Source organism: Felis catus, chromosome A1 (assembly GCF_018350175.1).
Source record: "Felis catus isolate Fca126 chromosome A1, F.catus_Fca126_mat1.0, whole genome shotgun sequence".
Taxonomy (NCBI): Eukaryota; Metazoa; Chordata; class Mammalia; order Carnivora; family Felidae; genus Felis; species Felis catus.
In genome coordinates, this window is record NC_058368.1 from 206,139,800 (window position 1) to 206,166,012 (window position 26,213).

Consider the following 26,213-nt stretch of genomic DNA (forward strand, 5'->3'; position numbering starts at 1 on the left):
CCAAGATTCAATTTCATTCTAAGGACCTTTAGGGGGAAAATAAGGGACTTCATCTCCAGTGTTGTTGGGAATATCCTGGGATGTCAAGCCTCCCCATCACCTTGCGCCCCATCTCCTTTATCCTCCAGGCTCCAGAACACTTTAAGATCGGCTCACTCCTCGGCCTCCTGGCTCCTCACTCCTGTGACACCCTGCCCACCATCCGTCAAGCAGCTGCCAGCTCCACGATTGGTCTGTTCTGTATAAAAGGTGAGGGAAAGATGAGAAACCCACAAATGAAGAGCAGATACCTGTTTTCTTTTGTTCTCAGTTTTCCTCTTTGTTCATCGATGTCTCTCTGTCCCTCTCTTTCCGCTGTTCAGTCGTTTCGGCATTCTAATGCATTAATTATGTATAGGATTTGTCTCTCTTTTGGATCTTTTTTCCCCAATGGCTCTGTTTTTTGCTATTTTTAGAAATAAAGATAATGACACAGATGCATTATAAAGGTCCATTGGGGTAGGTGAAAATGTTTTGAGAGTGTCCAGTTTAAATCACTGAGCACTTTGGCGTATTAGCAATGCTTCTTCTATCACAAGGTTTTCTTCAGGAAGAAATAGCACTATTACTAAAGTTCTCTAAGAGAGACAACTTTGTGGAGGTTTTTCCAACTTCCAGAACAGAAACTCTGCTCTCCAAGTACATGTGGAGTGTCAATATCAGGAAAGGTAAGGAATTTTAAAACCTCAATCTCGGGCTGAAACCAACAAGCAGGGCCTCAGGTCCAGGTTCAACCAGCAGTGGCTTCACAGAGGATGGCCTTGCACTGCACATGCGCAGTTCTGTACAGCCCAGGCACAGCCAGGACCATGGGTCTAAGTTTTAATTATTTTTTTAAAATTTACATCCAAATTAGTTAGCATATAATGCAACAATGATTTCAGGAGTATATTCCTTAGTGCCCCTTACCCATTTAGCCCATCCCCCCTCCCACAAAAAATCATATGACAAAAAGATGAACATAAGGGAAGGGAAACAAAAATAATATAAAAACCGGGAGGGGGACAAAACAGAAGAGATTCATAAATATGGAGAACAAACTGAGGGTTACTTGCGGGGTTGTGGGTCTAAGTTTTAATGCCATCTCACACCTGTGTTCCACTCTCTTTCTTTTAAGTACTCAGAAAATGTTTATTAAGCACTTTCCATGTTTCAAGCATTTCTCTGATGCTGGAGACACAGAGATACTACAACTGTAAAATTCATATAAAAAATGTGTTAAAACTAAAAGGTGGGATTTGGCTTGGGGGAGGAGGGGTGGTTAGTCAGTGGAGAAGAAAAAATAATGTTCAACAGAGTCAAACTAGGTATGAAAGTCCCTTGGGGTATGGGAAGATAATCCACTAAGGATATATGCTTGTACCAAGCCACAAAATAAAAAATGAGTTAAGGAGGTAAGAACTAAGAGGCCATCCCAGGAAGAGAAGAAACGTACCAGAGAGGAACCTCGTAGGAAGATAGGAATTTCAACTCTATTATTGTTCTACCTATTCTTCCTTTAGTGTACTTTATTTTCCTGAAACATGCAAAATTCAGGTTCTCAAGTACTCTTTGTTAATAAAAAAAAAATCCCATACTTCATTATTTACTTTAACTCTTTTCCTCAATGGATCGAATAAGCATGGCAGAGAGAAAGAATATGATTATGAAACACCCGTTGAATACAAGTAACAAGTGTGATGCTAAATTAAATACCCATTTAATAATCAGTTTTGAGATGAAGAGACCTGAAGTTAAGAAACATAGCCATCCGCCGTGCGCCTGGATGGCTCAGTTGGCTAAGTGTATGACTCTTGATTTCGGCTCAGGTTATGATCTCATGGTTCATGGGATCAAGCCCCACATTGGGCTCTGCACTGACAGTGGGGAGCCTGCTTGGGATTCTCTCTCCCTCGCTTTCTGCCCCTCTCATTCTCTCTCTCTCTCAAAATAAATAAACTTCAAAAAACTTTTCAAAAAAAAGAAAGAAATGTACTCATTCCAGCAAGTAGTGGAGCTGGGCTGTGAGCTCAGGTCTGTCTGACTCCAAAGTCCATGTGTGTTCTGTTGGGCTGGGATGCCCGCCACAAAATGGTTTAGGTGATAGTTTCCACAATTACTATACATTCAAACAACAAGCAGAAAATCGTTACTGCTTAGGTCTGGGTTTATAAATTGATTCCAACAATCATTTGCAGAGTTGCTGATGTTTTTATTGCAATAGTTACCTTTCCATTTTCCCCAAAGTGGCTCACTGCAAAATGGAACTCCAACAGAGAGAGCAGCATAGCAGAGTAGTCAGAGCCTAGGCACCGATGTCAGACAGACCAGGGTTCAAATTCTGACTCTGCTATTTTTAGTCGCTAGATAACCATGGCCAAATGACTTTATACCTTTCTGTCTCATCGTTCTCATCTGCAAAAACAGGAGTGTCTACCTCAGATGATGTTTATGAGTAATAGATGAGATCATTGTATGCAGAGTATTTAGCATGGTACTAAACCACCTGTGCGTGTTTGCTTTTACGCCTGCCCTTTCAATATGCCCAACCTCTTCAACCCCATCAGGTCTTTAAACTCTTGCCTATGTCCCCCCTTGTGGATTTTAGGCATTCACCCAGAGGTGGAAAGACTGCAGGATTTGCAGGAAGGGCTGCAGTGTGATGATGTACAGGTCCAGATCAAGATTTCTTCCAAAATAGCAAAGGTAATAGATATGGAGGACTGGCCAAGGGATGTAAAGATAGTTTTGGGTTGATTTCCAAATAAGTAAGCTGTGTATGCCCCACCACCAAGGAGAGCAGTGGTCTAGCCATCCTTTTAGGCTATCATGCATTAACCCGGGGTGCATGTGCCCAGTCAACACCTGCTGCTTATATTTCATTCTCTGAGAAATATTGTGAACCAAGATTCTTCAGGGTAAGGGAGGCAGTGGAGTGGAGTAGAAGAAACAAGAGCTTTGGAGTCTATTGAACGCATTCTGTGTGCACTGCTTGAAACCCATTCTCCTCATCTTAAAAAGAAATGCATATCCTACCTCTCAGAGTTGTTCTGAGAATTGGTCAATGAATTCATTCATTTATTTAATCATTTATGCATTCGCCTACTATGTTCTGTGCACCTATCATATGCCAGACTTTGTTCTAGGCTCTAAGAATAGAAAAAGACAAAATGCCTGCCCTGGATGACCTTGTATCCTGGTGGATGGAGTCAGCCAAATAAATATGTCAGGTAGTGATAATTGAGAAAAATATAGTCAAGTAAGGGAATAGAGAGTAAGGGAGGGGTGATTTCCTAGAAAAGGCCACTGTGAAGGGGAGACCATGAAGACCGAAGGAAAAGAACATTCCAGGCAGAGGAGAAAGCAAGTACAGAGGCCCTGAGGTAGAGAAAGAAGGAGGTAGTGAGATCCAAGAGATAGCTCAGTAATGGTTCAATTGCCTTCCAGGTCTTGTTAAAGACTTTGACTTTTTTTTTTTTTAGTTTATTTACTTATTTTGAGAGAGATAGAGACAGCGCGAGTTGGGGAGGGGCAGAGAAAGAGAGAGGGAGACAGAGAAACTCAAGCAGACTCTGCACTGACAATGCAGATGTGGGGCTCAAACTCATGAACCTTGAGATCATGACCTGAGCCAAAACCAAGAGTCAGATGCTTAACTGACTGAGCCACCCAGATGCTCCAAAGACTTTGACTTTTACTCCAGTTGGAAATAAAAGCCAGCACCGGGTTTTGAGCATAAGTCGGGGCACTATGTCCAATTGTGCCAGATATGAAATGCACAAGGGCCTCTTCATGTGAGGCAGCATCATTCCTAATGTAAACATTGTAGATATTTATGTATTTTAAGGTAGTTATCCACAGATGGCAGTAAAAGGTCCAACAAAATCAGTCATTATGACCATATACTTACAGAGAGAAGTGAACTGTCTTGAGGACAGGTGTCTTTTCCTAATTTGCACAAGCCCTGTACGGGCTAGGTGTGTTCCTGCAAGAAGGAACGTGATCAGACTTCTATTTCAGAGGGTCATCTGGCTGCTGTGTTCATACTACAATACAGGCCAGCAGGAGTGAAATTAATGAGGTCAGTTTGGAGGAAACTACAAGGAGGTGGCTTGGACTAAAGTGACAGCAGCAGAAACAACAAGAAAGTGTCCAGAATAAGGGAGAGAGGCCAGTTGAGGGGCACGGAGGAAACATAGGTCAAATGCCTAAGAAAGTGTCTGATGCATGATAAGTACCCAAAAACATGAGTTCCCCTCCTTCCTTTCCTGCTAAACCATCATCCATACCAATATGAGGAAAAAAACAGATAACCATTGAGTTTGGAGCCCAAGCAGGTATTTCGTGTTACATAGAACAGATGCGGCAGTCTGGTCCCTTGATCTTGGAACAAAAATGACTCAGAAACTGGTTGAGACATGCAACTATTCATGAAAAGGGACTCATTTCCTTTCAAGAACATTACTATTAAATATCAATCATCAGGTCACTTAATGCAGAGGGAAGTCAGTTGTAAAGAGTAATGTCTTCATACCTACAAACTCATAATCACAACCATCTTGCTTGGTTAAAGCCCCAGACAATGTTCCTGGAATTCATTCAAACTGCTAACTTTTCACCTGCCTGCCTGCTCTTTCATTAGGACTCATGCACGCATGCATATGTGTTCACACACACACACACACACACACACGCATGCACACTCATACTCACACACTGCTATCACCCATTCTGTATAGTTCTTGTACTTAGAGACCAAATTGCAAAGTTTTTATTTTCTAGAACTTTTGGCTACTCTTAATTTTGAAACATGAAAGAGTAAAAGACAGGAATCATAACAATTCATACTTTTATGGAAACTGTGAGGCACCTGTTATTCAGCATGGCACTTAGTACCTGGTGATAGACTTTCCTAAATTCCCAAGCCTTAGCTATTCTTTGGCATACCCAAGACATATTTCTGTGATATATGAAATGTATGCTGAAGTAATTTATATCAAATAAATTGTTATACAAAATTTATACATTATTTTTCCCTTGTGGAGTACACTAGAAGTTTGGAGAAGAAATCGCTTCATGAGGCTTGGGATTCAATAAATATAAAATGATAAAAGGGCAACTGTAGGAAAAGTTTACCTAGAGGTTGTAGGGTATTGTCTCTATCTGTTTCAGTAGTTTCTATAGTTCTAATCATGTGCTGTTTGGAAATTCCAGTGGTTTCCAATATCTTAAAACAACAGTAGCAGCATGTTGTATGAAGTGAGATGATTGATAACATGAATCTTTCTGGGTACATTCTCAGATTGTCAGTAAACTCATCCCAAATGAAGAAATTCTAATGTTCCTGGAGGAAACCCTGGATGGTCTGGAGACCCTTAACCCCACCTGTACAAAGGCCTGTGGCATATGGATGGTTGCTGCCCTGAAGGAGCAGGGAGCTGCTTTGGAAGAACAGGTGAACTGACAGCCAGTTTGGCCATCGAGCAGAATTCTAACACTTCTGAAATGCCAAGTTGATTGCTACTTCCCAGTTTGTCCTCTGTTGGGAAATAAGCAAGAGCATGCATAGCCTCAGGAGGCCTCAGCAGAGACCCAACTTGTGTATTAACAACCAGGCTCATGTTGTCTCAGCCTGTCTCAATTGCCTCTCTAGTCTGTGATCAAAAAATCTTTCCCAACTGTCACTCTTTGGCTAGAGACAGCAGCTCTGAACCAAGGGCATTTGGATTCTGGAAAACTGGACTGTTAGATCTATAAGGATGAGGGTGACTGTGTGGATCACCTTTGGGATGACCACTGAGGATCAGTAGAGTTTCTAATTCCACTGCCTCTCTTCAGGCTTCTCTTCCACACACCTTGGGGTTTGTTTTCTGGTAAGGAAGGTGTCATTGAAGAACCGATTGAGGGAAAGTCCTTAGTCCTTACTCCCAGCTGGAGAGTTAGTCAGAGTGAAAAGGATTTGAGCTCAGGAAGCTTGCTTAAGAGCTCCAAATGGGGATGCTCTAGCCTGTCTCTTGAGGTTGGACACAAAATTCAGGCAATTCAAAGATTAATAAGGAGGAAGAGAATCTTTAACTCAATGAAGGCACCTCCTATAGGTGAAAGAAGTTATGGTGCCCATGTCCCGGAGTCAACCACCCTAAATTAAAGAATTCTCCAAAGTATGACCTTTAGAAATTATTTCTGTGTTAATTACTCTCCAATCAGTTTTTTAAAAAATTTACTGAGTGTGTACTATGTGGCAGGCATTATACTGGACATGGGAAGATCAAAGGTTCATAAATTTGGAATGTTGTTGTATTTGTGTGTTTGGCATTAAAAGGGAGCAATAGGGACCTAAATCCTCCCCTAATGGGACTCTGTGGTAATCATATTTGCCAGATATTTATGTTTAAAGAATTTTAATTCAGAGTAAATGTCATGTTTAACCTAAAAATATCTATCCAAAATAAACAAGAGAAATAGCTACTAGAAGCAAAGCTACTAGCAGATAGATATGCCCTTCTCCACATCAAAAATCCAAATGTATAATATCATTTCCTGCTGCCCACAGATTCACATCCAAATTTGGAAGGTGACCTTCAGTGTTCTCTAGGATCTGGCTTCATCTTTTCTGTCAAGTTATCTTCTCTTACCCTCATTTTCTCTGTGTTCCAAACTGGACCATTCTCTTGTTCCAGAAATGTTTTCCATATTTGCTTGGGCCCATGCTCTCATGCTAGTGTGTGTGTGTATATATATATATATATATATATATATATATATATATATATATATTTTAGAGCAGTTTTAGGCTCACAGCAAAATTGGGCATAGAGCCCTGTACCTCCTCTCCCCACACACATGTATCCTCCCTTACCATCAACATCCTACAACATGGTGGTACATTTGTTACAATCGATGAATCTACATCAACACATTATTATCACTCAAAGTCCACAGTTTCCCTTAAAGTTAACTGTTGGTATTGACAAACGTATAATTGCACATATCCACCATTGCAGTAACATACAGAATACTTCCACTGCTCTAAAAATCTTTTGTGCTTCATCCATTATCATGCTTTTTTATTTTACATCTTTATCTATATTCTTCTTTGGGATGAGGATGACTTTCCCCACCATCCCCACCTTGCCTTTTGAAATTTCTATATATCCTTCAAGACCCACATCAGGTGTCCCTCCAAAGTGACCTCAGTTACTTCTGGGTTCCCTCACAATCTTGTGAACCTCTTGTGTACCATTTGCCATATACTGCCTGGCACACAGGCCTTTGGATATATGGCAGGTATTCTTTCTTAGAACATTCTTTCCTTTTGAGAAAGGGCTACATCGTATTCCTCTTTGGTAAATCCCCCACAATGCCTAGCACAACACTTGGCATAATGCAGTCTTTCACTAAATATTTGCTACATTGACTTAGGAATAAATACCCAATATACCTACAGCCCTCGTGAGTAGGAGATAGGCCATGCATAGAATTAACTAGTGTTTCTAACATTATTATATAATTCATCAACTACCCATGATTAATATGCTGACTATATGTGTCCTAAGCCATATAGTAGAGGGAAAATGGCAATTTAATGTTTGATTTGGACTTTTTTTTTTTTTAGCTGTTGGAGATCTTGAACATGATTTACTATCACATGCCAGTCCTCAGACAAAAGGAAGAAAGTTTTCGGTTTATGCTGGAAGCCATCTCTCAGATAGCCAGCTTTCACATGGATGCGGTTGTTGCTAACCTTTTACAGAAGCCTCTGCCCTTTGACAGGTAGATTCTAACCGAGCTCATTCCTTCTCCCAGGAAATGTTAATCCGCACTGAGGAAGAATTTGTGGTTTGAGAGAAAGAGAGTAAAAAGAAAGGTTGAGAACATCTCACCTAAATGATAAGTTCAAAAATGGTGTTTGAATCATAAATAATGTTTTTCCAAGTGTTTTTCATATACATATCCTCCTAATATGATAAGATTTCTTTTTTAAAAAAAATACATCATAGGAATAAGTGAATATTAGAAAATGAGTATTTCTCTTCTTTCTGGTTGCCTTGAATTTCACCTATGTGAGAGGTTTGTGCCTTAAAGGACATTAACAAACCTCGGTAACCCAAGTCCAGAATGCTGGACTGTTAAATAACACATCCTTATCATCTCCGGGCATGTTAGCATCGCCATCTGTCCTTGAAATTTTGATTAGTCATAATGTGGTTTTAGAGGGGAACAGATGAAAAAGCTCATATTCCAAAGAGTTGTTTCTTATCAGCTTCCTGGCTTACCACCCTAGGGACACAAAGACATTGTGGAAGGCTCTGGCTGAGAACACAGCCTCCAGTGGTAAGCTCTTGAGAGCCTTAACAGACAAACTTGAGAATGAATTAGAAGATGACGTAGCTGGGCTGGAGGCGATTTCAGTGAGTTGGACAACCCATCGCATACCTGGAATTGTGTCCCACTCCGTGGTCTGTCCCCACCTGGAACTTGGTGATGTAGCATTAATCATACTTCTTCCCCTCTTATACCCTGATTTTAAATCGGCTCCAGTTAATTGGAGTTAGTTGGAAAACTATGGCAGCAATTTTGTCTGTGGCTGATCACTTTTAGAAGCAAATTTCTCATCATCCCAAAGAAAATCTGTGGGTCTGTATTTACAAATTAGTCTTAAGATATCCAGAGCATCCCTTTGAAAGACCTCAATGCTGGAAAAGATTTCATTTCACCTGACTGGTGCCCCCTAGAGTTTGGAGTTGCCGAACATAACAGTCCTGAGAGAGAAACATAGTATGAGCTGAGAAGTTTCCAAACAAATACACCCTCTTTTCTGGCATTTTTTGTGTTTTGTTTTGTTTCGTTTCGTTTCGTTTCATTTCGTTTCGTTTCGTTTTGAGTATGAGTGTGGTCAACTTGGAAAGCAATCCTTTGGGGAGAAAACAACTTGAAGGTCAGGCCAGGGAGATGTCCTTGGAGGAAAGGAGCCTGTTTGACCACGAAGTCCTTTCTCCCCTCAGGTGGCCTGTGCTATGTATGAAGTGGTATCGGCAGGCACCCCTGTCACAAGCTTGTACCCGGAGGTGTTCACTCTTCTCCTGAAGTTGGTCAGCTGCACGCTGGGCCAGAAAATGCCCACTTCCACCTTCAGCCGCAGGCGGCGGGTGATGCCACAGGGAGAACGGCAGCAGACCGCAGACCCCTGCAGGTAAATGGCCAGGCCAGAGGGCCTGCCAGAGCTGTCTGGAGGAGGGGCTCTGTTAGTCAACGCCTATGCCTCCTGGCGTGGCCTCAACTACCCATGAGGCAACGAGTCTCCACACTGCCCTTGAGCCCTGTTGCTCTTCCTCCCTGAGCAGTACCCAGTACAGTTGCCCAGAATGGTCACATAACAAGGAATAGCAGCTCTGTTTGCTTCCATAGAGAGCCTGTTCTGCTCCATTTGTTTTCTTTCTTTGAGACCCTTCAAAGAAAGCTGGAATTCTGGGATAGTCAACGCCACCAAGGAAAAAAGAAAAATAGAAATAAATACCATATTTTATTGAATTTAAGATATCACCAATTGAAGGAAGCAAAATTATTTTGTGCACTATTGGAAAAGAAAGAAAAAATCCTGATTAAGCCATGAATCAATGCTTTGTTATACTTTAAATTTTTTACTATGTATTTATTCAAAGAGCTCTTTGAGAATTATTAGATACACATTTTGATCCTACATCACAACGCTGTTTCTGTGCCCTTTTGCACAACTTTTCATTCCAATGTCAAATCCACCTTAGTTTTTTTTTTAATCTTTTTTTTTTCACGTTTATTCATTCTGAGGGACAGAGTGTGAGTGGGGAGGGGGAGAGAGAGAGGGAGACACAGAATCCAAAGCAGGCTCCAGGCTCTGAGCTGTCAGCACAGAGCCCGACGCAGGGCTCAAACTCACAGACTGTGAGATCATGACCTGAGCTGAAGTCAGACGCTTAACAGACTGAGCTACCCAGGCACCCCTCAAATCCACTTTGTAAAGACATTTTAAACAACGGTTAGACCCAACACATGTAGTTCCAATAACACAATGTTACCAAAATGACAACAGTATAAACAACCGTGCCTAAATCCATGCATGTTCGTGTGCACGCACTGGTAATAACAACTACACCACAACCACTGTCTGGCCAACTGTCATAACACACTATCCATTGCAAGCCGCATCCTGCTTCTGAAGGGCTGTTTCAGAATCAGTGAAATACAGTATTTGGCACTTTCCATCTTTAGGGCTTTATTTTCTCATGAGAGGTTAACAAAATTTTGTGGCATTATTTACTGGTCCAAATCACCTCAGTGTCCCCTTTGGCCCCCAAACTGAAGTGTGAGATCAGGCTGTCTGGTTTTTTCCCTCACACAACATCCATTAATCCAGGGTGAAGCAGCCTTGTGGGGAACAGAAAGAGTGAACTTGGGATTCACAACTCCCTGTATGGGGTTGACTTACTTTTGTGGTGCCCACTGTCTCCTTCAGGCTCTCAATCACAACTCTGAAGTGTGTGCAAGCCCAAGCCAAGAAAGAGGGCCTTGCCAAGGAATCTGATGAGGGGGACAACTTATGGACCCTTCTCAGCAGCCCCAGTACCCACCATGTAGGAGTATGTGCACTGGCCAGGTAATGTGTGGACATTCGAGAACTGGATACAAAGGAGAAAAATTAAAAACAGAGTAAAAACTGCCATGTAGGCAACTTTACTGGAAGCAATGGACTCACCAAGGATCTTGTGAGGATCCTTAGTCCGGGGAAAAAAGAGGGAAGAAAGAGCAAAGGCAGATGGGAAGGGACGGTGGGAAGAGCCCAAATCCTTAGTGCTCTTTCATGGAACATTCCTTTTGAGATCATTTATTTCCCTGAGAGAGAAATAGACTAAAATCTCCTCCGTTGTTTAGAAAGAAAAAAGTCTCTGCTACAATTGGAGCCTTGCATTTTCTAGGAGCATGGCGCTGTGGCAACATGGAGTCATACTAGACATCATGGAGCAACTGTTTGCATCTCTCACCTCCTCCTTGGAGAACTACCGGATAACCGGCACAGCTTTCTTCTCTGAGGCAAGAGAGAACAGTCATGTCACGGCCCAGCAGGCTCTCTGGGTCCCCTTGGGGGCATTTCTCTTAGGGTCAGCAGTTCAGTGGGAGCTGGAACCACAGAAGAGGGCCCTTCAGGAGAGCTTTGGTAGTACTGAGATTCAGCCGCCGCCAGAAATACAGTACCTGAGAAGGGAACGAGAGAGGAAAAAGAACTCACCCAAACCTCTTCCTTCGCTCCAGTCTGCCGGAACCAACCTCCCAGGACAGAGAAGGGTGGACGATAGATATGACAGGGACAAAACAAAAAGTAACCAAGAACTATATTATTGTCCCCTCACACCCTGCCATAAAGGTTGTCCCAGACAACCCGGAGAAAGAACATTCCCAGTAACTCCCATTTTCCTGTTTTTCCATTTAGATTAGAGACATCCTACTTAACTGGGTAGTGTGGTTCTCATCACCATGTAACCTTGGCCTGTGGGCTTCTCAAATAGAGAGATTCCTTTCTGCCAGACTTGCTGATTCACCTGAGGGCTTTCTCCCCTGCTCCAAGAGCAGCCGGGTGCTAGTCTTTAACTGTAGTTATGATGCACTTATCATTCTCCTGAAGAGAGGCCACTCCTTTAACTAAAGGGGTGAAGTGGTTGTTTTCAGCTCATGAAGGAGCCAATCCTTTGGAAGCATGGGAATCTACGGGAAGTGCTGATCCTGATGGATCAGAGCGCCTGGGACTCCAACGCCATTTTGAGGCAAATGGCCATCAGAGGGCTTGGTAATACAACTTCTGGAGCCCCTCACAAGGTAAAGGGAGTTGGGGTAGGTGCGGGGGACACTTAATCAGAGTTTAAAATAATTATTTACTAACCCACATCTCGTGCTTGTATAGCAATTAAGTAAAAATCCAAAAGAAATTGCTACAGTGGTATCTCTTGATTGAAGTGTATGTGACCCTAACAGAATTCCAGTTTCCTTGGGAGTCTCCTACCCTATTCTAGATGCACAGAGAGCAACTTTCAAGATTACGAGACCTTATTTCCAAATAGGTGAAGAAGCATAAGCAGATAATACTGGAATCTATCATCAGAGGCCTATATCACCTGGCCCGCACCGAGGTTGTCTGTGAAAGCTTGAAGGCTCTAAAAAAGATCCTGGAGCTGCTCACAGACCGGGATGTGAGCTTCTACTTCAAAGAAATAGTGCTGCAAACTAGAACCTTTTTTGAAGACGTAAGTGAGTCTGTTCAGAATTCTGCCCTCCCAGGAGTGAGTGAGCAGAAAGAGATTCAGGTGGTGCTGGTAGCAGGCAATGCTGGCGTCCCATCCATATTCCTTGGCCTTCTCCTGTGGTCACCCGCACACGGGTCACCTGCACAGAGGTCACTTGTACAGTTCTTATGCAGGCTGCTGGCTTCTTGCCTCTCTCTCGGCCTGAGGGTACTCTCTGGCCTGGGAATCAGGATTGCTCTGAGCAGGGTGGGCCAGACAAATGAGAACAAACAGGAAATAAACAATAAGAAACAAAAGTTTGCAAATAAACTTCCCAGCTTCCTCACCCATCACAAGGATTGAGCTCCACTTGCCCATAAGGGCAATACCCTCATGTATATTCCCTTTCACAGCTTTCCTCTCTGTCCTGTCATTCCCAAAAACTACCGCAGAACTCAACACAGAACAAAGGCCCCAGTAAAGACCTTGTCATCTCCAGCACTCTTTTCCACATCAAGATTCAAAGGTTCAAAATGCTTGTGTGGTTCACTTCATCGAGGAGTCAGTATAAACTATAGCCAGTGGGCCAAATCCCGCCCCGAGCATCTTTTCATAAATTAGGTTTTATTCGGAGCACAGCCACGCTCACCGGTTACATATTGTCTATGGTTGCTTTCACACTTCATCTGCAGAGTTGATTAGCTGTTACAGAAACCATATGGCCCCCAAAGTCTAAATTAGTTACTGTCTGGCCCTTTACAGAAAGAACTTGCCAACCCCCAATCTAGTCAATAGCCTAGAAATAAATTTCAAAAAAGATCAGTTGGTGACCCTAGAACAGAGGAAAGTCATTTTCCTTTATACCTTCCAGAAAACTAGATTTTATTATTATTTTTGGCTTATTCACCGTCATCAGTGTAAAATCTCTTTCACCTCCAACTTATATCTGTTTTTTGTAATCGAAAACTGTTTCCTCATGTTTGTTGTCAGAGGAGATGGAAAACTGCTGGTTTCCTCCTCTTAAACATTAAGGCTTGATTAAATTACCTTTCTACCTTCTAGTCTCCAGACTGAAAAGTCTTCATTTCCTTCATTATTCATAATAAACCTAATTTTTCAGCTCCTTAAATATTTTACAAGCCAGTGACTGTGTTGTATCTCTAGATGTGGCCTGCAGAGTATTGAATACAACCTGAAGAAAAATTACCTCTCAGGTCTGATTTTTTAATTTATCCACTCCAATTTTTTTTTTATAACTCTTGCCCTTTCCTCCTGACTCTTTGACAATCCGTTAACTGTATAGACTTCTGGATTTTAGTCTGTAATATATACCCACAGTCAATAATTCTCCAGTTTTGTATTTTTTAGTTTCCTTTGACAGCAGCTTTCTGCTTGTTTCCGGCTACCTTCTCCAATGTTACCAACATTACTTTTTAATTCTCATCTTGTCCTCAAAACTGCTTTCTTGGCTCCCACTCAATGCTGTATCTTCCAATGATGTATCTTCTGTAAAATAACAAAGATGTTCTTTTCTCTTTTTTTTCCATTACACAGATCATTGATGACAATCTTCGACAACAAAGAGCTGAAGCAACCCCTTCGGGGCCCCCACCTGTTTGTTAGGTTCCCTAGGCTGTTGTTGGTCCAGTGATGATAATTCTCTTGGATCTGAGCCTCCGATAATCACCTATGAGTTTTCTGGTCAACATAATGTTTCTCAGTCTTATGCAAAAGAAAAAAAAAAAACAACTAAAGTCTTGCTGGTTGTTAGGTTAGCACTTTCTCATCCTTAATAGGTATTAATTCCATCATACTTGTATAAAAGTGAAGTTTGATAAAACTTAGGTCTTAGTAATGCCATGCTATTTTTTTCTCCGGCAATGCTCTCTTCTCACCAATAAATTTAACTATACTTTATGAAACCTTGCCCCTGCAGTTTTAATCTATATATTGAGCATACAATTCTATAATCTCCAAACTTCTTCCCCCCTCCGTTTCTTTCAATATTTAAGCACTTTCTTGGAATTCTTTTTTTTTTTTTTCAACGTTTATTTATTTTTGGGACAGAGAGAGACAGAGCATGAACGGGGGAGGGGCAGAGAGAGAGGGAGACACAGAATCGGAAACAGGATCCAGGCTCTGAGCCATCAGCCCAGAGCCTGACGCGGGGCTCGAACTCCCGGACCGCGAGATCGTGACCGGGCTGAAGTCGGACCCTCAACCGACTGCACCACCCAGGCGCCCCGCTTGGAATTCTTAAAACATGGTGACACTTCAGTGAAGGGGCAGAACGGAAAATATGGCTGCCATGCCACGCTCCAGTCCCTGCTTGCGCCCATCCCCATCCCTGAGCAGCCACCTTACTCTCTATGACTCCCACTCTCTCAACTCGAAACAAGGACACTAAACTCTAGGATCTTTCCCAGCACCTACAACAGGTTCATTGCTTCTTTTCTGCTTTTTCATCATCCAACTGGTTGATCATTCCTTAACCTATCATTAGGTCCTATTATTTGATTTGGGAAAATTTTAAACATTTTGAAAAAAGTAAATACCTTTCTAGGTATTTTGTTATTGGTTTGCTTTCTTTTTCCTAAAAAGAGACCTTTTAGGGAGCATAGCTGGTTCGGTCAGGAGAGCATGCAACTCTTGATCTCAGGGATATAAGTTCAAGCCCATGTTAAGTGTGGAGATTACTTGAAAATAAAACCTTTAGGGGCACCTGGGTGGCTCAGTCAGTAAAGCGTCCAACTCTTGATTAGGTCATGATCTCACAGTTTGTGAGTTTGAGCCCCGCATCAAGCTGTCATTGCAGAGCCTGCTTGGGATTTTCTGTCTCCCTCTCTCTCTGCCCCTCCCCAACCCTCTCTCTCCCTCTCTCTCTCAGAATAAATAAACTTAAAAATTTTTTTTTTTTCTAGTACATCGAAATTTGTACTTCTTTTTCCATTATACAAGGTCACGTCTCATGTATTCATTTAACTTTTCTGGCCTTGTCCCAACCAGCCATCTTTCTTTTTTCTGGAAGATCTTTATTAACTTCCTTTTTTCTGTCATTTTTGCTTCTGTGCCCACTTCTGATACATTCCATCTTGCCACCAAAATTAATACTTCTCTATCTTCTCCCCCTCATATTCATGGGGATGCTTTTCAAAAGTTGGCCCTTGTTTATCGCTAATCCAAAATATAATATTCTGCTACTCAGAACGACTTTTCCCTTCATCACTCTGCCTTTATATGGGTATTTTAAACGACTTTTCTGGACCTGGGAGGAAAAAAAGAAGAACCTCCAGAAAATCCATCAGTGTTTGTTAGAGCTGTGAACAATATCAGCAAGGTTTGGGGGATGATAGAAGAACATCTTTCTCCACCACCTCACCCTTTGGTTCTTAAAATCATTGTCTAACCGTCCTGGACAACAAGCAAGGAAGTTCCAGAACTTCTTATATGCAAGGGTAGGGCTAAGCACTATTTGTTTATTCTCTGTTTCTGAGACCAAGGGTCTTCCGAGTTGCCTTTCATCATATTGGAAAGTATTTGGGACCTTGGAGAAGAGCCTTAGGCCTTGGGCAATTTAGATTTGAAGCCCCATAAGTCTAGGCTAGTGGTGCAGTCAGGCTAATTTGTATAAAATACATAAGCAGGAACCCTCCCTGGCCTGTTTACCGTCCCTGTGGTCATGTTTCCCCAGTAGCTACTCAACTGACAGAAACCAAGTCCCAGACCCATGGTCATTTAAACTCGTGGAGTGTGAGTGCAGAGCTTCTGGAAAAGAAAGAGTGTTCTTGGCACACATGAGGGCAGTGACTGGAGCGCACCAGTGCCCGGGGCACAGCCTCCCTCTGCTGAAGTGGGACAGGGCAGGGTGGGGGGTTGACACCGGCTGGGAATAGCCTGTGATGGGGACTCACCCATGACATGCATCTGTCGTCACAGGAGCAGGATGATGTGAGACTGACTGCCATCTTCTTATTTGAGAATCTGGCATCCCTAACAGGAAGAAGGTGGAAGATTTTTTTTGCGGAAGAAATAAAAAAGAGCATGATTTCATTCCTTCTCCACCTCTGGGATCCCAATCCCAAGATTGGAACTGTAAGTGGTGCTTGCACAGACACCCGCACCTCCACCCCACCCCTTCGGCTCCCCACCCCTTGGCCAGAAGTGCCAGGAGAGCTGGTCTAGCTGGACCAGAAGCCAGATCTGAGGCCACCACTCCCAACTAGACCTGAAAACCGCTTCTCCAGCCCTAGGTTCTTTCTTGCCCTCTCTCTCAGATTGTTCTTCCATCCTTGAATCTGGGAAGGTGCCAGCATAGATCGTAAGCCCCTCACATTGCAGGCATCCACTGCCACTCTCCCCGCCCTAGGCAGCACCCCACTCTTCCAGAAGACAATCCAGTATTCTGGACTGTGACTCAAAGAACTCTGTTTCTTAGGCTTGCCGTGATGTCCTGATCATCTGCATCCCTTTTCTGGGCCTTCAGGAACTCTATGGGGTGTTAGATCATCTCCTCGATGGTCAGGATCTACCAAGGGCCAGAGATTTCTACCGGCAACTCTGTGTGAAACTGGTGAGCATGCAGTAAATGCTGCCTGCAAAGCCATAGCCAAGAGTCCAGGCAAATCGCAGACAAGCAAACAACACAGCAAGGATCTCTGGCCAGAGTCAGAACTGTCTTGGAGGGACAGCAATGATTCTTGGTGTCCTGCCACATTACTCTCTGCTCTTTTCCAAGTCCTGACTGGGATCTGTTCTTCAAGATTCCTGAAACCCATCTGTTGATTAGTCCCAAAAGCCCCAGGACTTTTCTTTTTTATAAGTTTATTTATTTTGAGAGAGAGAGAGAGAGAGCATGCCTGTGGGAGGAGCAGAGAGAGAAGGAGAGAGAGAATCCCAAGTAGACTCTGTATGGGCAGCATGGAGCCTGATGCAGGGCTCGAACTTATGAACCATGAGATCACGACCTGAGCAGAAATCAAGAGTTGGATGCTTAACTGACTGAGCCACCCAGGTGCTCCTACTCGCCCCCCCCCCCAGTACTTTTCGGACTAAATTCAGGTTTGAAATGGCCAGAAGACATCTTCCAGTAAAATAATGGCTCTGTGAGTGTTCACTGGTCTTTAGATTTCCTTTTGCAGGACCTAGAGGGTGCCAAATTTCACACAGAGTCACTTTCCCTCTTTGTCCTCTTTGTAAAATACATCTCTTTTAGGCAAAGAGAAACCAGGAAATCCTGTGGATCCTCCACACACACTCTTTCACCTTCTTCAGCAGCAACTGGGAGATGATCCGGAGTGCTGCTGTCAAACTCACAGGTGAGGGCACATCTGCACTCCCTACTCAGTTATGTTGCTCCTTCCCATCCACTTTTGCTTTGACTGGAAGCTACTCTAGCATGAACACAAGTATGACTGGTGTGACCAAAAAAGAAATGCCAGAAAGGAATTCATTTTACCTCTTGGAACATCTTCCCTCAAAGGAACCAACTTGTTCTCTTTTGCAAACATCTTCTGACTTCCCAACACCTCCTCTCCTCCTACTAGACCCTCCTCCCTACTGGGCCCTCATGCCTCTCTGGTTCCAAGTCATCACTCTTTCTTTTGCCTGAGTCTTTGCTCCCAGCCGGCTGCCACTGCCTAAATGGTTTCCTTTGCATTGTCCCTTAACATAAGCCATGGTAAACCTTTTAAGCTCAGTTGAAGCTGAGAGTTTTAGCAGCAACATGATACAAGTGGAAAGTGTGTGGGTCAAGAGGCCAGCAGACCTTGGCTCTGCTCTGTGATGCTGGACAATTCACTTAAATTCTCTGTGTTGCCTCTTTGTCTGATCTGTAAAATAAAAGAGGAAAGTAAGTGAATCCCTCAGGATCCTTCTATCATGAAATTCTAAAATTTATCATGAAGCCAGTTCCAACTAATCCAGCCCACTGTGAATGGGCCACGTGTAAGACTGAGTTAAAACATAAGGATTCCTTATTGGATCATGTATATGATCCCTCCAGCTACACTGTAAACTTTTTGAAGACAGGGATCATATCTTACACACGTTAGAAACCCTGACAACCGGCATGCCCTGTGAGGACACCGCGTGATCTTTCCCAAATGCACATTGGCCGAGGGACCACTTCCACACATGACACTTAACACCCAATAGACATTAGCCCAGCATCATTCTGGGGGCACAAAGGGAGTCATGGAGTTTGCTCATTCACTAGCCAGACCATTTAACTTCTGACCAGGAGCAGAGCCTAACCTGACCAGTTTTTCATGGCCTCTTCCTCTATAACGAAATTAGCACCTGTTTCTCCTGTTGATTTTAGATGCCATTGTTCTCAATCTGACCAACCAATATGTGCAGTTATTAGACAAAGAGCAACTGACCACACGTGAGTACCAACCCTAGTTTCTGTGCAGCCTGTTGTAAGAGAAATATCTGTGAGAAGGAGAAGTTAATTATGCACCAAGTTCCATGTGAGCCCAGAAACTGGAAATCATAGTACCTCATTATTGTCTCTAATGCTCCCTAGATCCTGGGATTTCTCCAGAGTATAAAGCAACCCCCAGCTCCAGCTCTTTGCAGGCATCATTCCCAACAGACCATTATTTTCTGATTGTCTATAAACCTACTGATCACAAGGTCAGGATCTCCTCTTCCCCTATGTCAGTGTTAAAATAGATCCTCAGCTTGCAGATCCAAATCCTACCTGTTGGCATGGAATGTAAGCATGGACCCAGGGCTCTGCATAGAGCTGACCCTGAACAATGGAGCCTCACAGGGAGGCAGAGCTTGAGCCTTGGCTTTCCTCGTTCACTGAACTTTGCTATTCTTTCTGTTTCAGGGCTCCAAGCACTTCGGCAAGACCCCTGTATCAGTGTCCAGAGAGCAGCCGAAGCTGCCTTGCAGACGCTCCTGAGGAGGTGTAGAGAGATAAGCATCCTTCTGTAAACTACCAGGAAATAAACTGCTAGGCTTTTTCTACAACTGACTCCTGTCTTCATCCTCACAACCTACAGACTTGCAGCATTTTGAGGATAGAGATGGCGCCTAGCATAGGGATCTTGGAGTAGTGATATAGTCCTTACCCTCCATGGTCTCCCTGCCACCTTCCATTAGTAAAAAGTAAACCCCACAAATTCACTTGAGGGATAACCTGTGATTTCAGTAGTGACAGCCACATAGCTGGAATATTATGTCCCAGCAGATATCAAAAAATGACAGAACTGGAAACAATTCTGCTGCCATTAAGAAAAGGACTACTGTTATTGCCACACATAGCTCTGTTCTGTATTATCTCTGCCAGCCTTGAATTACTACCCACACGCTTTACTTTCTAAAAAGCAGCCTTACAATAAACTTGAACCTGTGTGTTCTTTCTCAGGTTGTAATTTTTGTGTCGAGGCTATGCCCGATACTTTTCTACAAAAGACCCATTCTGGCATTGTATTAAATCTCATGGTTTTCTTTCTGTCGTTATCCCAGAGCACTCCTTCCTTTGAATGGCGTGTATGTGTGTGTATGTGTGTGCATGTACGTGTGTGTGTGCATGCATGTGTTAATCTTCTTCACAGCATCTGAATCATAACTCCTGACCCTTTTTCACAATGCCTACATGAAAGGTTACATACATGAAATCATGTACATAAAAAGAAGTTTCTAACACAGAGGCTGGTACTCATTGGACACGACCAAACCATCACGATCATTCATTAGCAACATTATTAAATTGATGCATCCCTTTCCAAATTCCTGTTACCTATATTCTAATCTCTTCCTCCTCAACCTCTTTGGGGAAGCATCTTTTGTTCCTACCGATCTTCTAGGGACCCTAGGAATTTTTTAGGTCAGATATTTTAGGCCAGAGTCCACTTACTCATTTAACAAATATTTATTGAGTGCCTAAAATTTACAAGGCATTGTTATAGCTACTAGGGTTACGACTATGAACCGAAAAAATAGAAAAATTCTACCCTCTTGGAACTTATATGCTATGAACTCTGTGTCTAAATTCTAGAAGATGGAGCCAGCCTCCAAGATGGCCTCCAGCGATTCTTGTCTCTGATATTCATCTTGTCCCCTCTCACAATGAATAGAGATGACCTGTGCAATCAATACAATATTTCAGAAATTACAAAGTGTGACTTCCCAGGTGAGATCACACATGGTATTGAACTCTCTTGAATCACTTACTCTGGGGGAATCCAGCTACCAAGTGAGGGAGATACTCAAACAGCCCCAAAAGAGTTCCATGTGGCAAAGAACTGATATCTGCTGCAAACAACCAGAGCTAACTTGCTAGCTATGTTAATGTGCAATCTTGGAAATAGATCATGAGCCCTCCCCAGGTCTGAAGGCCTTCAGACGATTAAAACCTCAGCTGACACATTGACTGGATTATGAGATAAGATATAGAATGCCCAATTAAATTTGAATTTCAGGTGAACTATGAATATTTTTTAGTAAAGTATGCCCTGATTATTACATGAGACATACTTATACTGAAAAAAATATTTATTGTTTATTTAAAATTAAAATTTAACTGAGCATCTTGTATTTTTATTTACTAAATCTGACAACCCTACTACAATCTAATAAGAGTCCTGAGCCAGAATCACTAAGCTGAACTCCTCCTGAATTCCTGAACCACAAAACCATATAGTATATCTTTGTTGTTTTAAGCCACTAAGTTTTGGGGTCATTGACTAAGCTCCAGGGGGTAAACATTACACAAAGAGTCCATGATACCGCCAATGTTGTATGCAAATTTCTGTGTATAATTGTGTAGGTGCATTTTCAAGGTAATGGCTTTCATTAAATTCTTAATGAAGTCAGAAGCTGTTCCCAAGCATAACATATATGAAACAGAGCAAGAAAAAGAAAATAAGAGGTATGGGTTTAGTCGACATCTTTTGGCAGGTTATTTCAAGTCAAAAGACTTTTCAAAAGAGCACCGTCCACTAGAACTTTCTGCAGCGATGGAAACGTTCTATATCTGCACTAATATGGTAGCCACTAGCCACATGTGTCAACTGAGCTCTTGAAATGCAGCTAGTCTATCTGAGGAATTAAATTTTTAATGTTAAGCTTAAGTAGCCATGTGTAGCTAGTAGCCACAGTATTGTACAAGACAGTTTTGAAACGTGGGGCAAAGAGTCAGAATTTGAGCTGGGCCACCTCGGAATTGTAGGATATTCTCAACATGAGTATAAACTCACTGACACAGGACTTTGTCTGATACTAATTTATATATCTCCACCACTATTCTCCATCCCACCTAGCATCCAACAAAGAGCCTTCCTCATCACTGATCGATAGAAATTAGGTAGAACATGGTACTGTAATAATGTTGCATGATGACAAATGGTAGCTATGCTTACGGTGAGCAAAGCATAACATACAGACTGATTGAATCACTATGCTGTACACCTGAAACTAATAGCACATTGTGTGTCAACTGTATTTCAATCTAAAAAGAAAAGAAACTAGGTAGAACGGGCACATGAAACACACGTTGCCACTGAAACTTTCTCTCTCTAAACCCTAATCTTAAGATTCTCTCTTGACAAGAATTCCCAACACATTTTTTCCTCACATCCCAGCAACTCTCCTTACAAGTTGTGTAACTTGGGGGAAAACATCTAACCTCTCTGTACTTCAATTTCCACATCTGTAAAATCAGGGTAATGATATCTATTTCAAGGTGTTATTGTGGGGATGAAGTGTATTAATGTATATGTAAAGCATTTAGAAACCTAGAATAGAATCATTGTTAAGCAAATGTTACCTATACAATAGAAATGTTTTTTATTTTTATTTTCATTTTTTGGAGAGAGAGAGAGAGAGGGCACAAGTGAGTGAGGGGTGGAGAGAGAGAGAGAGAGAGAGAGAGAGAGAGAGAGAGAGAAGCAGGGCTTACCGGAAGTGGAGCTCGAGCTCACCCGAAGTGGGACTCAAACTCAGCATGAGGTCATGACTTGAACTGAAGTCAGATGCTTAACGACTGAGCCACCCAGGTGCCCTATACAGTATAAGTATTAACAGTATGAATAAATTTATCATTAGAATCACAAATGTTAATGTAAACTCAGCAACTGTCATATACAACTAACTGATTATACCACCTCCGTGGGGCTGTGTTCCTGATCCTGTGAATGCTGCTGCCCTCCTTGGGGGGCTGAAAAAGAGGCGACCTCTCCATTCAGAAGATCCCAGCTCAGCAGCTGGTACTCCTGCTGTGCCTGCCTCACAGTCCCTGCAGTTGAGCCACAGTCGGGTTGTGTGGCAGGAAAAACGTAGATCTCTTTGTTCTCCCCAACAATTATTTCTATTAAGCCCTCCCAACGACTACTATTCCCTCTCAGAATTGCCACCAGCGCCCCCCTGGAGGCCTCTCTTGACAGTCAGTCCTCCAATGGCCCTCTGTGGTTCATCTTTATGGTTCAAACGCAGGCATATCACCCAAGGGAGAAATACTTGTGGAGCGGTCTCAGGGAAATAGAGTTACAGAGGAAAAGCATGTTCAAGTACTATTGAAGAAATCAACAGATTCCTCACTCCTGTTGCTTGCCTTACTATTATTTGTACATTTAATCATTTCTCAACTCATGTTTAGTTTAGGATAGAGTGCTTCAGGGACTAGAACTGCTTTAAAGGGCTCAGGATCACTGTTTTGCAATTCTGTACCCTGCCCTTTGACCCCATAGTGAGAGCCAGGGCTCTGCTGGTAAATCAGGGACATTTAGCTTGGCTGACCCGGCTAAAACAGTTTTACCAGAAAAGAGGAGAACAAAGATCACAGATGGGAAGAAAGAAATAGGCTTCCAGGGAAAGAAGCCAGGAGGATTGCTTAATTGGAATTGTCCCTGCACAGCCCTAGTTTTAAAGCAAAAAATACAAGACCAGGCACTTTTTCCGGAACCCTCAAGACACTCTGAGATTGTAACAAAGATTTTCTAATAGTGTTTTATTACTACTAGATTTAGTCCCCAATTCCACCATTATCCTTCAGATTACCTAAGTGTGTGACTAGAGAATGCACAGTCAGCTGGATATAATGGTAACCTGTGAGCTAATCGCGAGCTTTCTTCCAGGCCCCTGACAGAGAACAACTTTCTGATAAGCAATTTTGTATGGCTGCACTCTGGGAATGATCACTTGTTGAATTTCTCTTTCTTACTCATTTTTTACAGGTATCCCTAAAACTGGGACAATAGAAAACATGGATAGAGTCAAGAACAATATGAGAGAAAGACAATGGGATTCATTATGTGTGTGTGTGTGCGTGTGTGTGTGTGTGCGTGTGTGTGTGTAAACTTGCCAAGTCATGACATGAGAAATGGCATTTGCTTCTTCATTGTACTTTAAGTAAAAGTCAAACTTTATTTTCTCAACAAAACGTCCTTACTTATTTGTATTTCTTCTGGACAAACTGTCCTGGATTTTATTTATTGAATTATGTGGTTATCCTGAAAGCAAGATAAATTTGGAGAACACAATTTTATAAATACATGTGACTCATAGCTTCTTTTTCAATTTGGGAGCCACCAAAAAACATAAGATAAGGAATCCTTCTACATTACCTATCACTTCCTCCAAATAGTCTCAGAGGTAAATCCAGAGGATTAAATTGACCAATGCCCTAACACCTTCCTAAATGCACAGTGGTCAAAAAGAAGCTCTATCTTGGAGCTGGAGAGCCTGGAAAATTGCTTATTATTAGCCTGAAGGATAGGTTAACGAGGACTTGTTTTTCAGAGAGTAGAGGGGCAGTAGGAATTTATCTTTACCCTGATCCCAGTGGAATCATAAGAAAATCATTAATTACCTCACATCCAACGCTCAGAGGTTCTGCACAGGCCTGTGGATGAGGGTAGACAGGCCTATGGCAGGACTTGTGGCCTAGTCAGTTTCCAGTCTATAACATTCTGTAATTTTTTTATTCTGTAAAAGAATAAAACCCTATCGGACTATACCAGAAATGTTTTATTAAGAAATAAAGATGGTTAAATAGCAGAGGGCCAAATGTTGAACGACAAATCAAGTTATACGGTATCTGGAAGATAGTGGGTAGCCAAAAGAAGTTCTTGATCAAGATAGTAAAATGATAAAAGCTGTACTTTGGCATGTGATTAACAGAGTAGATAAACTGGTATATCAGATAGTAGTGATAGGCTTTTGGACTAAGGAAATATTATGAGAATAAATGACAAGACCAATTACTAGTAAGAAGATTGAATTAGTCATCAAAAACCTGCCAACAAACAAAAGTCCAGGACAAGACAGCTTCACTGGTGAATTATACACAACATTTAAAGAAGAATTAATACCAATCCTTTCAAACTCTTCCAAAAAATAGAGAAAAGAAGGGAACACTTCCAAAATCATTTTATGAAGGCAGAATTACCCTGATACCAAATCCAGAAAGGAAGCCCCAAGAAAAGAAAATTACAGACCAATTTTCCTGATAAACATAGATGTGAAAATCTTCAACAAAGTATTACCAAACCAAATTCAACAGCACATTTAAAGGACCATATACCATGACCAAGTGGAATTTAAGTTGTAATTTAGTTCACCGAGATCTCAATCACCTTTCTCTTCTATATCACACCAACTCATTGCGTTGATGACATTACACTGATTGGACCAAATAAGAAAGAAATAGCAGCTAGTCCAAACCTATTGGCAAGACATTTGCATATCAGAAGGTGGGAAAGAAATCTGAATAAATTCAAGGACCTCAGTGAAATTTTTAGGAGGCCAGTGCTAGAGCATGTCGACATGTCCCATCTAAGGTGAAGGTTAAGTTGTTGCATCTGGCCCCTCCTACAACCATGAAAGGCACAATGCCTACTGGACCTCTTTAGATTTTGGAGGCAACATGTTCCTCAATTGGGGATGTTACTCTAGTACATTTACTGACTGACCCAAAAGCTGCCAGGGCTGAGTGGATCCTAGAACAAGAAAAGATTCTGCAACAGGCCTGGGCTGCTGTGCTACTTGAGCCATATGATCCAGCACATCCAGTGGTGCTTGAAGACTAGCTGCTCTTTCTTTCTTATTTGGTCCAATCAATATAAGGTCATCAATGCCTCTCTGGGATAGCCCTGAAGGACAGTGGTGAAGGGAAATCCTCCCAGAGGGCAGAACTTTGAGCAATGCGCTCAGCTGTTCACTTTGCCTAGAAGCAGAAATGGCCAGATGTGTGATTATATACTGATCCATGGGCTATGTCCAATTATTTGGCTAGAGTCACCTGCCATCTGGCCACTTTGGGCTCCTTATGCCTCTGAGTCAACAGGAAGAGAAGAAATAACTGTGCTGGATGGGGTGATTGATCCTGATTGCCAAAGGAAAATTGGACTACTACTCCACAATGAAGGTAAAGAAGAATATGTCTGGAATACAGGAGCTCCCTTAATGCATCTCATAGTATTACTATGCCCTGTGATTAAGGTCAATGAAAAACTACAACAACCCAACCCAGGAAGGACTACTAATGGTCCATACCATTCAGCAATAAAGATATGGGTCACTCCATCAGGTAAGAAAACCACAACTAGCTGAGGTGCTTGCTGAAGGTGAAGGGAGTACAGATTGGGTAGCAGAAGAAAGAAGTTATAAATGCCAGGTAGAACCACATGACCAGTTACAGAAATGAGGACTGTGACTGCCATGAATATTTCCTCCTTATTCTGTTACAAGTGTGTGTTGTGTATTTGCAAATATCATTATTCTCTTTGCTATCTCTATATCATGCAACATAAAATTATTTACTTTATATCATAGTATTTAAGTATTATTAATTTTACATCACAGTACTTAAGTTATAGAATATCAGGAAGGAGAGTCAACATCACTCAATTTCTTTGCCTCCTCTCTGAGGAAGGAGTTACTATGTTTTCAGTTATATTACGTTAGGTAGAATTATGACCTTGTTATTATCCT

The 26,213-nt window shown here is 42.1% G+C and overlaps 1 protein-coding gene and 1 long non-coding RNA gene across 7 annotated transcripts in view; one reads left to right on the plus strand and one right to left on the minus strand.

The window, feature by feature from the left end:
• MROH2B (maestro heat like repeat family member 2B) overlaps window positions 1–19,247 on the plus strand; it is a 71,690-nt gene extending 52,443 nt beyond the window's left edge. For 2 of the 6 annotated variants that reach the window (XM_045037704.1, XM_019811443.3), the window contains 15 exons: window positions 129–249; window positions 2,627–2,724; window positions 5,321–5,473; window positions 7,634–7,791; window positions 8,303–8,429; window positions 9,024–9,211; window positions 10,511–10,651; window positions 10,971–11,085; window positions 11,719–11,865; window positions 12,108–12,290; window positions 16,206–16,361; window positions 16,705–16,839; window positions 17,482–17,584; window positions 18,589–18,654; window positions 19,108–19,247. In XM_045037704.1, coding sequence (XP_044893639.1) covers window positions 129–249; window positions 2,627–2,724; window positions 5,321–5,473; window positions 7,634–7,791; window positions 8,303–8,429; window positions 9,024–9,211; window positions 10,511–10,651; window positions 10,971–11,085; window positions 11,719–11,865; window positions 12,108–12,290; window positions 16,206–16,361; window positions 16,705–16,839; window positions 17,482–17,584; window positions 18,589–18,654; window positions 19,108–19,214 — 1,998 coding nt within the window. In that variant the 3' untranslated portion in view covers window positions 19,215–19,247. Of the gene's footprint in view, window positions 1–128; window positions 250–2,626; window positions 2,725–5,320; window positions 5,474–7,633; window positions 7,792–8,302; window positions 8,430–9,023; window positions 9,212–10,510; window positions 10,652–10,970; window positions 11,086–11,718; window positions 11,866–12,107; window positions 12,291–13,823; window positions 14,292–16,205; window positions 16,362–16,704; window positions 16,840–17,481; window positions 17,585–18,588; window positions 18,655–19,107 lie in introns of those variants that run through there. The other 4 variants (XM_019811451.3, XR_006585584.1, XR_006585583.1 and 1 more) reach the window with 4 other exon arrangements.
• LOC105260944 lies at window positions 12,289–16,285 on the minus strand. Its single transcript, XR_002735820.2, has 3 exons — window positions 16,181–16,285; window positions 13,882–13,991; window positions 12,289–13,775 (listed from the first exon to the last, which is right to left on the minus strand). It is a non-coding gene; the product is annotated as an uncharacterized LOC105260944 (long non-coding RNA).
• Window positions 19,248–26,213: the final 6,966 nt, after the last annotated feature.